Source organism: Apis dorsata, unplaced genomic scaffold, assembly GCF_000469605.1.
Source record: "Apis dorsata unplaced genomic scaffold, Apis dorsata 1.3 scaffold_23, whole genome shotgun sequence".
In the NCBI taxonomy this organism is placed as follows: Eukaryota; Metazoa; Arthropoda; class Insecta; order Hymenoptera; family Apidae; genus Apis; species Apis dorsata.
This window is the reverse complement of record NW_006263325.1, coordinates 150,335-166,487: the sequence shown is the minus strand read 5'-3', so window position 1 is coordinate 166,487 and position 16,153 is coordinate 150,335. Positions and strand designations below refer to the sequence as shown.

The 16,153-nt window shown below is 28.6% G+C and overlaps 4 protein-coding genes across 6 annotated transcripts in view; 3 read left to right on the top strand and 1 right to left on the bottom strand.

Moving 5' to 3' along the window:
• The window catches only part of LOC102679351, a 13,783-nt gene extending 9,880 nt beyond the window's left edge, over positions 1-3,903 (top strand). For all 3 annotated transcript variants that reach the window (XM_031510250.1, XM_031510246.1, XM_006607932.2), the window contains 5 exons: positions 26-255; positions 636-808; positions 1,528-1,784; positions 2,104-2,498; positions 3,479-3,903. In XM_031510250.1, the coding sequence (XP_031366110.1) occupies positions 26-255; positions 636-808; positions 1,528-1,784; positions 2,104-2,498; positions 3,479-3,700 (1,277 nt within the window). In that variant the 3' untranslated portion in view covers positions 3,701-3,903. The remainder of the gene's footprint in view (positions 1-25; positions 256-635; positions 809-1,527; positions 1,785-2,103; positions 2,499-3,478) is intronic.
• A 3,382-nt stretch (positions 3,904-7,285) lies between these two features.
• LOC102677871 (protein TSSC4) lies at positions 7,286-9,820 on the top strand. Its single transcript, XM_006607921.2, has 3 exons — positions 7,286-8,783; positions 9,071-9,185; positions 9,642-9,820. Exon 1 carries the CDS (start codon positions 7,608-7,610, stop codon positions 8,352-8,354), a length of 747 nt encoding a protein of 248 aa, XP_006607984.2. The 5' UTR covers positions 7,286-7,607; the 3' UTR covers positions 8,355-8,783; positions 9,071-9,185; positions 9,642-9,820.
• On the top strand, positions 9,717-10,910 carry LOC102678097 (N-alpha-acetyltransferase 11). The gene has a single exon (XM_006607922.2). The coding sequence runs from the start codon at positions 9,909-9,911 to the stop codon at positions 10,458-10,460; it is 552 nt and encodes a 183-aa protein (XP_006607985.1). The 5' UTR covers positions 9,717-9,908; the 3' UTR covers positions 10,461-10,910.
• A 1,153-nt stretch (positions 10,911-12,063) lies between these two features.
• The window catches only part of LOC102678231 (breast cancer anti-estrogen resistance protein 1), a 116,733-nt gene continuing 112,643 nt past the window's right edge, over positions 12,064-16,153 (bottom strand). The window contains exons 8-9 of the mRNA XM_006607923.2: positions 14,517-14,873; positions 12,064-14,217 (exon numbers count right to left, since the gene is read on the bottom strand). Coding sequence (XP_006607986.1) covers positions 13,927-14,217; positions 14,517-14,873 — 648 coding nt within the window. The 3' untranslated portion in view covers positions 12,064-13,926. The remainder of the gene's footprint in view (positions 14,218-14,516; positions 14,874-16,153) is intronic.

Below are 16,153 nucleotides of genomic sequence, written 5' to 3'. Positions count from 1 at the left end.
ACGTTTTTTTTTTTTTTTTTCACAGGCGACAGCTCACGATGCATCGAGTTTGAAAGGTCGCGACAAAAGATTCGGGAGGGTGTACGGAATCGAATTTACTCGAGGACCATAATACTCCCTGTAATCGCGCGCCACTCTTCGAAAGAAATCGCGATCCTTCGAAACTCGACGGAAGACATGTCTCAAGTTCCTCTTATCGCCGCTGAAGAAACTTCAACAACGGAATCCCCAACTTGTAATATGGTGGTTCTCGAGGTAAAGAAAGAAAAACAAAAAGAAAGAAAGAAAAAATAAGAGAAAAATATATTCGGGTATTAATTTTTCTATTTCACGTCTCTTGTTTGTTTTACGAATATTTACGATGTTTTATATAATCATTTACATTCCTCAATTTTTTTACTTTTCTTCAAAATTTTATCGACCCTTTTTCACCGATTTTTTTTTATCTTTTATCAATCAATTATTTCAAAAATATACAGCGACTAAAAAAATATTTTCATTTAATTTTTTGATTTGATATAATTTCTAATAATATATCGCGCATTTTATAAATTCGTTTCTCTATGTTTAGATAAAATCTGTATCGATCCAAAATATCGTGAAACTCGAAGAACGCTTCTTTTTATTGAATATAGGCAGGTCTACCTGGAGACACGTGGAGATATTGCGTAGAAAGGGAACGACTAGCTGAAAGATCAGAATGGTTTCGCGCGATGCTCGTTGGTCCTCTCGCACCTGCACCCAGCGATCCTCCGCCTCTTTTAAAACTTCAACACGTGGAAAAAAGAGCCTTCGATTATCTGCTCAGGTAAATACGTGATTGATTGAACGTGTTGAGAGTTACATTGATACGATTAATTTCAATATTTGCCTTTGGGAAATTAAATTTTTTTTTTTTAAAGGAATGTTTTATAAAATATTCCATTAATTGATTTTTTTTTACTTTACAATAATTTAAGGATAATTAATAAAAATATTTTTATCAAAAAATAAGTTTGTTTGAAAGTTTCTTTAAAAAAAAAGTCACTGCGCTATTATGGCAACGTCTATATATACATTGACAATAATTGGTACAATCGCCTATTTTTGGATGTTCATTTTAATAACATTCTCACTAATAATTTGTTGCAAACGAAGAATGATTAAATCTCAGTGTCATAGAAAAAAATATTGCAAATATTGTAAATTTCGAAAAAGTTCATATTAGAATTTAACAAAATTCGAATTGGTCAATCTAAATCTCAACAGAAAATATTTGATATAAAATATATTTTACTCAACAGTAGTAATATGGAATTAAAAAAATAGGAATATATCAAGAAAGGATTAATATTTTATAAATTTTTCTTCGAAAGAGGAAAAGAATATTATACATATACGTATTAAAGTATGGAATAAATATGAATAAAAAAATTGTTTAAGAAATGTGAAAAAAGTATGGTTAAAAATTTCCAATTCGATAATACAAATGTCTCTAAGGCAACTGTTTTCCTTCGCACCAAGTCGAAGTTCATCTCTTCTTTGCAGATATCTTCTCGACGAGCCGATCAATTTTCAATCTGTATCCACTGCTAGGGCAACCCTTGATGCAGCTCATCAATATCTTTGTCCAGAATTGGCACGACTTGCTGTTCAATATCTCGAAAGAAATCTGAACTCGAATACTGTGCTCGAAATCTATCAAGGCCTTAGTCTTTATGCGAACCACATAACCTCTGGTTTCAATCGATCATCGAATTTACCCACAGCTCCTCCAGCACCTGGAGACGATGCTGGTGAAATAGGTATTATTTTTAAATCATTTTTAACGTTCAAATCTTTTTACCTGACAAAAATTACAATTCTTAACTATCGTATCTAAATTCTCGATTTCGACTACAATATATATATATATACGAACAACCTTAACCTCTAATCGTGATGTTATTTTCTTTCATATATCAATATTTTTTAAATTTCATTCTCTCTAAATTTCTTGTCGATAGGTTACCTTTTTCGGAAGAATATCCAATAGAGATACCATTAACCAATTCCAACATCTACTAAATTCCCTTTTCTCCTTCCCCAGGATTAGAACGAATGATTAAAAGCTTGAAATCTTAGCCGCAGTCTGTACGCGACTTCTGACCGCTTGTTTGAACGTGATCGACTCGGAACCAGAGGCGGTGTTCGACCAGGAACACTTTGAGGAATTGAACTGCGCCGAAGTCGAGGAATTGGCATGTCGTGACAGCCTGAGATTGGCCAACGAATCTACGCTGTTTCACGCTTTGGACAGGTGGGCAGCGTCTGAGTGCAGAAGAAACGGTGTCGAGCCATCGGCTAGCAATAAAAGATCCGCTTTATCCGATGATGTATGGTACAGCGTTCGATATCCTCTTATGACTGACAGAGAATTCATCGAAGGCCCTATGGCAAGTGGAATTCTCTCGAGCGAGGAGTCGGCTTATATCGTGGCTAGAATTTTGGGACATACGAGAAATGATGAGAGTGAAGAGGTATGTTAACATTTTTTTTAACTTGTGAACTTGTATCACTCAAAAGAGTTTATTTATTCAAATTTTTTTAATGATCAAAAATCGCCAAGATACGCATTGTTTGTTTCTATTTGTTGTTATTTCTTATATTACCGTTAATCTTCCGCAATTGGATAAGAGTCATATTGTTCGAGGTGTTATCGCAGTGAAAGTGAAATACACTTTACTTATCAGGAGTTAGTTACTTATCTTACTGCTGAATACCGCGTTCATGATCAGTATCAGTCAGTATAAATCGTGCTATCTGTCTATAGTTCATTGATTTAATGAATAGTGTGTCCAAATTCTATCTAAACTATAATATATTTATCGAATCATTTAATTTTTCGACTCATTTTTTGTATAATATATAAATCACATTTAACAAGTGTGATTCTATATGTATAATTTTTAATTTTTTATTATTTTTAATATCAAACTAAAAATTGAAGAAGATAAAATAACAAAATCTTATTTATATGTATACTTCGCAAGAGAAAACAAAAAATTAGATAATAAAATTTTATTTTCGTAGTGTGTTGAAGTATTTACTCACAAAGTTCAATATGACAGTTAGAAAGTACAGAATAAATAATAAATCAGAAGATATGAAACCAAATGGGATATACTATAATAAACGTAGAAGAACGGTAAATAAATTTATATCTTGAGTATAACTTACATTATCTTATAAAAATTCCAATATACTTTGAAATATTTTTTATTAAATAAATATACAATAAATTTTATTTTTGCTAAAAATTCATTTTATTAGTATTTTGAAAATAAAAATATTAGTGTATTCATCATTTAAAAGAAAATTTAATAAAACAATAAAAAAAAAATCAAAACTTTTTTCAAAAATTTCACATTTATTTGAAATTTAATTAAAAATAAATATTTTGATTGATAATGTAAATAATCATATAAAAAAGATTTATATTGTTTTATATTATTTTTAGCTTAGAAATTCGATCGGTGGACCATTACCCAGGTTAACCAGCACACCAAGAATCGGTGTTAGGACGTACGAGGATCAAAGCTGCAGGATGTCAAAACCAGGAAAGAAAGAATGTCAAGACAATCGAAAAAATAGAAGAAAGGAATGCGCAACTCAAGGCCAGAGAACTTGCGCGAGAATTGGTAATTGTCTCGTACGAGTTCTCGCATGTATTTTCGATTGAATGACAAAGAAAACCAAGATAAAGAGGAATCGATGAAATCGGCAGATTCTTAAATCTCCCACCGAAAATTAAATTTCTTTTTTACCGAGTCTTTTGTAATGCATTATGATGTAAAACATTATGATTTTTTTGACTCACTAATTTAGATACTAAGAATAATGATTCTGCGTTGAATCGATATCAAGAATCATTTGCTATCGTATCGCTGAAATATCGTTCAGAGCTTGTCTTATAGATCTCGTTTCGTTTTCATATTTGTTCTCTTTTTTTTTCTTTTTTTATTTTACTTTTGCAAATAATCGTTATACAATGACAAGAAAGCTGAAAGAGGCTGAAATTTAATTATGCATTATATGTTAATAATGTCGTTTTTCGTTTTTAGTTTTATATATAAGCTTTTAGATATGACGTTCCTCCTTGAGATGAGATATATTCTTAGAGTAGAAAAACGAATTTTATATGATTGAAATGTTTTTGAATTTTAAATGACTGTTTTGTGGTTTACATATTTTATCATTTTCATTTTCTTTTATAGAGATATTTACTTGTTATATAATCGTAATAAATTTTGATAAAAAAATTTTTGGTTTCAAAAATAATACGATGATGATTTCATACATTAGAAATAACATTTGCTTGACTTTTCCTATAGAATAATAATAGTCATGTTATATTGATCTTTTTTAAATTATATTGCATATAAAGCAAATATTTATAAACTTCTTGGTAATAGTTTAACATTGATATGATGTTGAAGAAAAAACTTATTTGAAAATCGTGTTTTTAAGTTACTATTTTAAAATAGATCAATTCTAAAAAAAAAAGAATAACATTGATAAAGAATATTGTATCTTGAAATTCCTATCATTTATAGGGCCAAATGATATGATAATATCAAATATGATTAATTTCATATCTATTTAAAATTTTATTCGTTATCTTTGATACAAAATTTTACACGACTTTTAAGAATAAGTTTTCAAAAAAATGTTTAAAAAGTATTTATAATTCTATATATCAAAAACTAAAAATTCCATACAGATAACTTTTTAATATGATTTCTTTTTTTCTGTATTAATTCATATATTAATATTTTTAATGAAAATAAAGATAAAAAACATCAAAATTTTTTGTAAAAATAATAGACAACCTGTATGGAACTCTTAGTTTTTCATTGTCACTATTACCTGTATCTTGTTGTATGTTAATGCTATTTTCGTTGTGTTCATAATTGCTGTTCAAAGTATAGTATAGCATTTAAATTATGAGTTAAAGTGTGGAACCATGGCTGGTCCGTGTGAATGTGCGACGTTCAACAATGTAAATTTCGTTTTTACAATAATTTTTCTATGCGCCATCAAATTATTATAAACAGTAATTCTTAGATTGCATTTTTCACAATTATCATTTCTTTCAAGATTTTATATGTTTATAATATCTTGAACGTCCACTTCAATTATCATTTAAAACAGCTCCGACTTATCTCTTTGTTAATAAGTAAATGTTGAGCTTAAATTTTAAAGGGTAAAATCAATTTAGAGTTAGTACGGTTAATATATTTGGTTTAAATTTAATATACACTTGATTGACTTGTTTAAAGAATTTCTATAGCTAAAATTCTAATTTAAATATTCATTTAAAAAAATGTTAAAACTATTAGTTTCCTTTATTAGTTATAAAAATTATTATCATATGATTGTTAAAGATAAACAGTACAAAATTTAAATATTCTTATGCGCTTTTAAATCTTAACATAGTTTTTATATTTATTTAATTATTGAACATATAATGACATTTAAATTAATTTTATATCATTACATGAATAATATATGAATAATATTATATTTACATTTTTAGATTTTTATTTTCTTTTAGCCAATATGTATATTTTTTTATTAGGATTATTATTAAGAAAAAATCATCAAGTGTTTATGTTTAAACCGAATATAATATATAATTGTTAACATCGAATTTTATTAGTAAATATGATATCACATCATTATAATAGATGTAAAAAATCGTGATTATTGAAGCGATATTCATCGTTTTCACGTTAATTGTCATATTCGTTTAACAAGCACCTTTCGCGAGCTAATGTCATAAATAGCCGCGTAGGCGTTTATTGTCGTTACCATTATGCATTAGTCATTAAATCTCGTGTTGCTATTTGATCGGTTAAATTTTATTCACTGCGGCTCGTATTCAGATTACGTTAAGATCGAATGTGATTATACGAGTATCGTTAAGTCTATTGTGTGTTAAAGATTATTTACAAATCGATAGAATATTATAATCTGATTAATTATTTGTTCAAATTTATTGAATCGAATTGGTTATAAAAACAAATAAATTCATTTTGAATCATTGATTATTTATAATAGCTTCTGTAAATTGTGTGATAATATTTTTCAATTTATTTTGTATATTTCTGTAAACTAAGAAAAAGTTGAAAAAAAAAATTGCAAATGTAATAATGAATTCTAGTGAAAATAAAACGAGCATAGAAATCTTAATATTAATTTTCATTAGAAGTCCAAAATGTAATAATCTATATTTTTTATTAAAAATTTAGATATATTATTGGATATATAATTTTAAAAAAAATTTGGCGAAAATACGATCAATTTTCGTCTATGGTTAAACGTCACTAGCAAGTATAGACAAGGAGAACATGTAATGGGAGAAGAACAAAGATAGAATAAAAATTAGGAAATCACCGCCATCTAGAATGCCGTAAATGAAAATAACATATAGATAAAAAAAGCAAATAAAGATAGATAAAAATTATAAAATCAATGTCATCTTCAGAATATCGCAAATGAAACACAAGGAGGCAAGGACAACAAATAGAAAAGGTTAGAGATAGTAAGAATTAATCATCTACGCCATCTTTTGAATATTAAAAATATCTTTATATAAAAGCATTCAAGAGATGCTACATAGATTTCATTTTTACGGTAGCATGTAAAGATAGCATTAAAATTTTTATTCTATTTCTATTTTTTTCTTATTATTTGTTCTATATATTTCTCTTATTATATGTCTATATATATTAGTTTTAATTACAGTATTCTGCAGATGGCGCTGATTTCCGAATTTTTATTTTATCTATGTTTTTCTATTATTTATTTTTTTAATCTATATTTGTTCTATTCATATTGTTGTAAAATTTATGCATAAAATGATTTCAATATCTAATTAAATTATTATTTTCTTTACCTAATTTATTAAAAATGATTAAAATGATTAAAAATTTTCGGAATTTATTCAATCCAATTTTTATGTGTCGTTTAATATATCCATCATATAAATATATATTTTTTTATTTTGTATTATAATATCTATTTTAAAGTAAATAAATAATATTTAAATAAAAAAAATTATTTTTATAAAATCACAGACATTTATACCATAAATAATTAAAATTTATTCTTATAATTTTGAGAAAATATAATTTTCTAAATTAATAATAATATCATTATTACATTTATGTTTTATTGATATGTTTTTATTTTGTTTATTATTAAAATTTAATTGATATATATAGTGATATATATATTCATATAAATTTCTCCATGATTTTAACATCGATAGTTATCTTCGAGATAAAATGGCGGCGTACATACAACCTAGTATAATATCAATATTATAGTTTTACGTTTTTTAAATCTTTAAGTATTAGAAATAAGCACAGTGACAATAAGTAACTTTAAAATCTATAAAAATTTTAAACATATGCTTAAATAAATATCTATTAAATATTCTAATCTATTGTAACGTATTAGTACGCCGTATATACATAATTTATATATTACTTTTTTTATGTTAGTCATATTTTGATGTTACATTTATGTTACATTTATAAAATATTTTATCTAATTTAAAAAATTAGTGCTAAATAAATAAGATGCATACAACTGGAAATTTTATTTTACATGGTGGTGATACAGCATTTGCAAACAGACAAAAATTATTATTTGATAAATTATCAGATGCAGAACAAGAATGTAATAAGAATAAAATTGTTAATGAATCCATAGATATGGATTCAAATATTGAACAATCAAACTACTTTCAAATTTTAAAAGCTGGCCGTCAAAGTCAAACAAGAAGATTTCGTGGTAAAGAAAGTATATTTAAGAGACCAGAAGGTCCAGCACCACGTGCTCTTAATAGAAGTATACCAGATTTTCATAAGAATCCTCATAAATGGAAAAAATATAGTTTGGATGATGTATCCAATGATGACATGACAGAAGAAAGTAATACAAGAGCTGCATTGTCATTTTTAAAAGAATTAAAAGCAAGGAGATCGTTGGAAAAAATGAAACAATCAGAAAAAATGGATATAAATGAATCTGATTTAGTTAACAAAAGTCAAATGAAAATAATATTTAAATCTAAGAAAAAGAAGATATCTACTGAAATTGGATTTAAAAAACCTGAAAATAATACTAATATAGATAATATACCAATTATTATTGAAAACAATGATAAGCCAGTCTTTAAGAATAGTAAACTTATTATGCCAGAATATGTTGTTGGTCAGAAAAGAAAGACAAAAGTTAAGAAAGAAAAATGTATAACGAAGGTAGATAGATCAAAACAACTTAAATTAGATCATCTAGAAGAACTTGATGAAGAAGAAAATTAAATATTAATGAATTAATTATTATTTAAAATTTTCTGTATAATATGAGTATTTAATATGTTATTGATTAAATTGATTAATTGTACTTTGAATATAGCAGCAATAAATATACTGTACATCATTTTAGCTATAAAATGTTCTATGCTTTATACGATTTTATTGAACTTTTTATTCTTAATATCTTTGTTATAATATTATAATATTAGAATAAATTTTCAAAAAATTTGATAAATTTTTAGAAATTTAAATAAAACCGCTCTAACGGATTCTTCCGGAAATGATGCGATTGCGCACATATCACCGCGGGTTATGACTGTTTCCTGTCGGCTTTATTCGTTGGCTATTTAAAAGTCGATTGTCTATTTTAATTATTTTCAAGTTTTTGTATGTGAGATGTTGATCGATATAAGAAATATAAACTACTGGACTTTGGTAAGTTACGTAATATATTCTTGAAAGATTATTTATCTTGCTAAATTACGCTGTGCAATTTATTTACCCAATTGGAGGGGGGAAAAAAATTTATAACCTATACACACTACTTCATCACGTATTCAAAATGGCGTGCTGCTAGTGAACGAAAAACGCAGTTAAAATTTATGTTCGACGTGGTGCTAAATTTATCATTCGTATTTCTTTATGTGGTGAATTTAATATTTTGTTAAAAAAGCAAAAAATATAAAGAGGTTATGACACTATTCCCGTGTGTGTCATTTTAGGAAGTTCGTTAGTATATTGATAATCGAGGTACGGAATTAATAATGCAGGAAATCGTCCTAGCAGCCTTCTCCGTGATATCGAGTCTACTCATAGTATTTGGCCTGGTGCTGCTGGGTAAGAACGACAGATAGTAACGTTCCGTTATTGCTGCGCGGTATGCAGAGTGTTTCGAAACATTGTTATCCGACCTGTCGAATAGTCATATAGTTCCGAAGTTGAAGGTATAGTAGGAGAGTTGACTACATACTTACATACTTAATCTTTTTCATTACATGTATGCATAATCTCGACGTCAATTTAGGTTTTAAAAATTTAAAACCTATTTTGTTTTGTATCTTTCTCTTATAATATATATATCAACATAAAATTCTCTATGGTTATTGTTTGTAATATCAATTATATTCCCATTACATTATTTGGTTTATTCTTTAATTCGGTGTCCTCGTTAGAAATAATTTTTATAACAATTGAAATTATATGTAGTCTTTATGCTTAATAAAAGTTTAGTGTAGGTGTGCAATTTTTACAAGATTTCTCATCCTTAAAGGTTTGTTTTGTCTTTTTTCACAGGTTGGTATTTAGTTTGGAAGTTTTTCCTTTCAAGATTCAGGTTTGTTCGAGAACTATTGGGTGGTATGAGTGAATCTTCACCTGTAAATGACTTAAAGAATGGTAGATCTCGTATGAAAAAAATTCGCAAAGATTAAAGATTAAAATCACATTTATAAATTTGAAACAAAAGTGATTAGTAATAAGAGAAAATATATCAAAAAAAGAGAATTGACCAAAGCAAAATTGTCTTTCATTTATATATCTATAACATTATAAATAATCAAAATGTCTATAAATATACGCTGTGCTACAACAGATGATTTGTTGAATATACAGCATTGTAATTTGCAATGTCTACCAGAAAATTATCAAATGAAATATTATTTGTATCATGCTCTTTCTTGGCCACAATTAAGTTACGTAGCAGAGGATGAAAAAGGCAGAATAGTGGGCTATGTTCTTGCTAAAATGGAAGAAGATTGTGAGGATAATCCACATGGACACATCACAAGTTTGGCAGTAAAAAGATCTCATAGAAGGCTTGGTATTGCTCAGAAACTTATGAATCAGGCTTCTAGAGCAATGGTTGAATGTTTTGGAGCAAAATATGTTTCTTTACATGTTCGTAGAAGTAATCGGGCAGCTTTGAATTTATATACAAGCAGTTTGCAATTTGAAGTATCAGAAGTCGAACCAAAATATTATGCAGATGGAGAAGATGCTTATGCAATGAAACGCGATCTTAGCAGCTTTTACATGGAAAAAAATGCAAAAGAAAAAACAAACAAAGATGGTAATACACACATACATACTGGCAGATGCTGTGATCGTTCATAGTCAGATTGGGATGTTCATCTATAATTATTAGGTTGTTGATGATTTTTTGCATCATTAATTCCATACTGAATTTAATCATACAATATGTATTTTTCATAAATGAATTTTCACGAAAAATATGAAATATTGATAAGTCAAGCATCATGGCTTGAATGTTTAATATACATATTATCACTATTAAAATTTTGCAAACACTTAGGATATTTGTGTTCATTCAAGCCTTACCTAAGACATATGAAATGTTTTATATGTTATTACAAGAAGAAGGTGTACTTGTTAATAATTATACAGGGAATAGGAGAGAGACTTCTAAATAATGTATGTACTTCAATGCAAATTGAGTTAAAAAGTTTCTAATAAATGTAACATTGCGTGTAGTTAATTGATATACTATGTTATTTAAGACCTATGAATCTTAATATAATAATAAAGATGATGAGCAGAGATGATGATGAAAGGTTTATCATTTTCTACCTGTATTCAATTAATCTTTATTGAATCATTTTGAAACTATAATATACAAGTAACGCGTCAGTATACAAAATTATCACCCAGATTTCATTAAGCAAATCAAATGCAAGATGATATAACTTTTTAAAGAAAAATTTTCTTTTTCAATATTCATTCATTATCTGGTCTTTGTATTTGTATTATTTAAAATGATTCTAATCATTTTTTCTATCTGTAAATACTTTATGTATCCTCTTGAGTATGATCAAATACTTAAAAATTAAAGTTTTATAATTGCACAAAAATTTTTAAATATTTCATTTCTTTCGTCACTGTTGCGTTGATTACTGTATTTGTGTATACATCGTAATAGGAATAATTATAATATACATATATATGTATATAAATATACTTATGTACATATTAAATGTCCTTGAAGTAACAAACTATTTTCAAGTTCAAAGGACTAATTTGAAAGTCATAGATTGATTAATTTTTTAATTTCGTAATCAATGTACCTGATAAAAATTTCTAATAGTTTATTATGCAATTTATGTAAGTTTTCAATGTAAATCAATTAGAATTAACGAACCATCAATATTTAAATTCTAATTGAGAATTCTTACTGATAAAAAACTTCATTTATAAATTTTCAGAATTTTAAAAACATTGTCCGATTGTAAAATTATTTCAATATAACAAAATTCCAGGTACGATGTGCGATCAAACGAAATGATATGATAGTACAAAGGCAATATATATAATTCATGCATTTCACATTTTCTTTTTTTTCTTGATATAAAAAAGAAAAAAAAAATCATTCCACCTAATAGCACGTCGCAATTAATTGGAATATGATTTTCAATGAGAATGTGATAAGCACCTATTGATATCACCTATATATAAATTCTAAATATACAGTAAAGTATAATAATTTGAAAATTGCATTTTATCTTACAAAAACGCTCCGCCAATAAATTATACAATTCTTGTAAACGAACTTTATGTTTACAAGATATGCTTCAATTATATAATCTTTAAAAAATAAACTATAAGCTATATCGTGGTAAATACTCTTTAAATGTTGAATGATCGTCTTAACTTATTTCTTAACATTTTGATACCTTACTTTAACGACTTCTTTTTTTCTTTTTCTCTAAAAAAGAAGACACAAAAAAATTGCATTTTGAAAGATGATAAAGTAAATACTTTAAATGATGGATCTTAAAGCTGTGTTATAAATTTGCGGTTGTCGATTACCTTTCATAAAACGTAAGACTGTAATTTTATGGATAATCGAAGAATACAATTTGTTTATGTAAATTATTAAATTTAAAAAAAAATTCTTAGTTTTTTAAATATGTATTTTCTTTTAATAAAAATCGCAATCCTGCCGATTATAAAAGTTTTAAAGCGTACGTCAGAATAATCTAAAACTAACCTCTACGATAAGGAAACGCTGCGATCGCAATGAAAGTTTTATAATCGGTAGGAGTTTTATAATCGTTAGCCAACGATAATCGATAAATTTATCGTATATAAGGCGTATTCGTTTCGTATTGTTTCCAAGTTATTATTTTCGTATCGCTCCTGTAAAGGGAACACGTCTTTTAATCGAATTAAATTATTGGAATGATTGTAAACGGTTTACAAATCTGATGCTTTTTTTTTTTTGCAGTCTCTTTACTGTGCGTTTGCGATTGATCAAATACATCGAAAGGCCCATAAAAAGATATGACGCGAAAAAGTCGCGCCATGGCGGTAAAATTGTATAAAATTCGTTTAAAATTGGCCTCTAAAAAGACAGCGTTTTTGCATTCGAATTTTTCGGTACAAAGGTTAATGCCATAAACGTTGCTGTTACGAAGTATTTTTATATATAAAAAAATCCCTTGTGGCATTTGCAGTTCATTTTGCAAGAAATATTAGGCTATTGCGTTTTCTTTTTTATTTTATATAATCTTATTAAAATTAACCAATATTTTCGTTGCAGTATAATATATCGTAAACATACTTGCAAATGAAAATGTTTCATATTTTGCTTATTTTTAAGTTTTCGTCACATGATACACACCTAGAACAATAATTAACACGCTGGCAACGACAACTGCGTATCAAGTTCGAAATAAATCTCGTTTTCAAGCAAACAATACACGTTTCGAGAATCATTTCGAACGCATTCTACACATACTATCGATCTTTTACGTCGTTTAATTAATTCCACACCTCTAGCTAATGTACGACACGATTACATGGTTTTCTAGAAAAGTCTACGATCTCTATATTCTCGAGTACATTAGAAACATACGCTCATTTTAAAGGAGCTTTCCCTTACGTTCTATATACCTGTGGCTTTGGCAGTTGCGTATATCTAAGTAACGATAGGCCTCGAGAACTCTTTATTGCAAACAAGAGGGAAGAATGTAATTTCTAGTCGAGCGAAAAAGCAAATTGGCGTTTTCTTTCCTGGTCCAGTTGATTTAACAATCAATAATTCATATTTCTATTCTCACAGATCTATTTTGTAATCATCCAAACCAAAAGTTGGATTTTTTTTAATCTACATTCATCATATTTATTCAAGAAAATCTATCAATTTCAAATTGTAATTTTTACCGTCATTTACTCACTTCATTCTTCATTATTTCTTCACGATTATCTCTCTTTTTGATTGGATGATTAAGCATCGCGATATTCTAACGGATGAGTTGTTTCTTTTCTACCAAATCGGTAATGAATACATAATCTATGACATAAATTTTTTATTCCTTTTTTTTTTTTTTTTTATCATTCCTACTACAGTTCGTATACATTCCTAATGAATAGTAACTGTTTGATCATTAGGATTGTCAATCAATCCAAGGAACTTGTTAGAGGTGTCGTGAATTCAACATTAGCTTCTTTTCCTAAAATAAAAACGACAAATCCTTTTTCAGCTCGTATATATCCAAATTTGTTCCTCTTTCTTATTTTTCCCCTCGTTTATGTCAGAGATTAGGACCTGATCTTTGGATGCTCAAGGTTGTTGCGCCCCGCACTTAATTATCGCGACCTTCAAATCCTTGGCCAAGTGGGAGACGTCCACAACACTGTCGACCATTTCTTGAACGGCGGATACGCTTGGAAAGAATTGAGCTGCCTGTTTCGTCTTCGACACCGTCTGTTTCAACGCTTCGTTCAACGCGTTTGCGCATTCTAGCACGCGTGTTTTCACGTCGTTCCTAGTAACGTTTCTGTGCACCGTGTCACCGATGTGCACCAATCTATGAGCGCTCAGCACCACGAACTTTCCATGCGCTAGGAATACCTGTTTTCAACAAAACAATGAAAAACAATTTTTTAATTAATTCGATCGATTAAATAAATTCCTCTTTCTGAAAAAAATCCCTCCTATTATCCCATATAACACGTCCTCGATCTTACTATAATTCAATTTCCATTACATTAGCCTCTTATCATTCATCCCTTCACAAATCCTTTTGTCTACAAATCCAATTTCAAGCGGTCTGAATATTCCCCTAAACTACTCGAGGAAGTCTTATCGTCGTACGGCACGCGGTTTATAATCGGTTCACAATAGCCAATCGGATTTCCAAGTTTACTCGCCTTTGGTGGCTGGTTGTGCTCGACCGTCTGCATGAAGGCGTCAATCGCGTGAGTCAGGTGATTGCCATGCGTGATCACCTGGGCGGCGTAGAAGGCCAACAATTGTTTGTCGTTTGGGTCCATGGGTGTCGGTGTCGTGGGTGGCATTTGAATCGTGGCATTGTCCGATTCGGATACCAGCAGATCGTAATTGCTGCGAAGCTCCTGGGGCAGGGACGCCCTCACCTCCTCGCGTTGCTTCGCCACCACCTCTCTCGAGTCCAGTTTCACGTAATCGTAATCCTCCCCTGCCCCGCTATTGTTACTGCTACCGGTGGAGATGATCGACGACCGTTTGAAGAGAAGCGTCGAATTACCCTGATTTCACGAGTTTGATATTATTTATCAGTGGATGATGAAAAGAATTAACAGATCAACACGTTCATGCCGCCATATTCGGGTGATGTTTATTTGATTACTTATGAAGGATCTTCCTAGGTATTTGGAAAGATGTAAAATAAAATTATTAAATTGTTACAAAAATAATAAAAAAATTATCTTTAATGCAAAATTTTAAAACATTCTATACAAAGCTTGATCCGGATAATTTGGACAAAAAGTTGTTGTCTTTTTTTGAATTCTTTCGTGCGTTTGATCCTTTCGTTTGTCTTTTATCTGAATAATATAATTTTCATGCAGTCTAATACTTATGTCAGAATTATTTTTCCAGCTATTTTTTTATATTTTTTATTTTATATTATTTTATATTTTTTATTTTTGCAGCTAATAATTCTCTAAATCTTTTAATTTTGGGGTATCACGAGTGTCATGGTGATACGATAATTAGATAGTTTATGACTACCTGCTGTGACATTGTGAGAGACCCTGGTCTCTAATAGACAAGCTACACGAATAATTTATATACAATCCACAATTAACAAGTATATTTATTACGACTAATGGAAAGACAGTCTTATCCAAATTATTCAAATTAAAATATACAAAATATAATAAATCAGTACTTTGTCAATACAATTATTATCATCAATACTTCTGGAAACAAATGGAAACAAATGATGAAATCAATTAAAATATCCATAGAAGTACACTTGATACAGTGGAAGCTTGAAGGAGATTTCGTTAGAAACACGCGTGGCAATCAATGTGTTGTATTTCTATCGATATTTTAGTAATTCGAGTCGTGCTGATAGTCGTAAACGATGTCTCGCATTAGAAGTATTGATAATAGTAATTATATTGACTATAGTATTGAATAATAGTATATTTTGGATATTTTAATTTGGATAATATTTGGAATGCCCTTCGACTAGTTATAATAAATATACTTCTTAGTTGTGAATTGTATATAAATTCTCATAATGTCATAGCAGGTAATATTCATAAACGTGTCAGAGCACGATTCATAAACTATTTAATTGTCGTATCATCATGAGACTCGTGATAGAAATTAGAAAATTTAGAAGATTATTAGCTGCAAAATTGTTAGGATTACCTGAAAATACAACAAAACCTTGTCAAAACCTTCAACGAAATCAATACAATATTGGAAAAATAATTCTGGTATATAAGTATTAGACTGCATGCAAAATTATGTTATTTAGATAAAAGACGATAAACGGACCAATTAAATGCGAAGG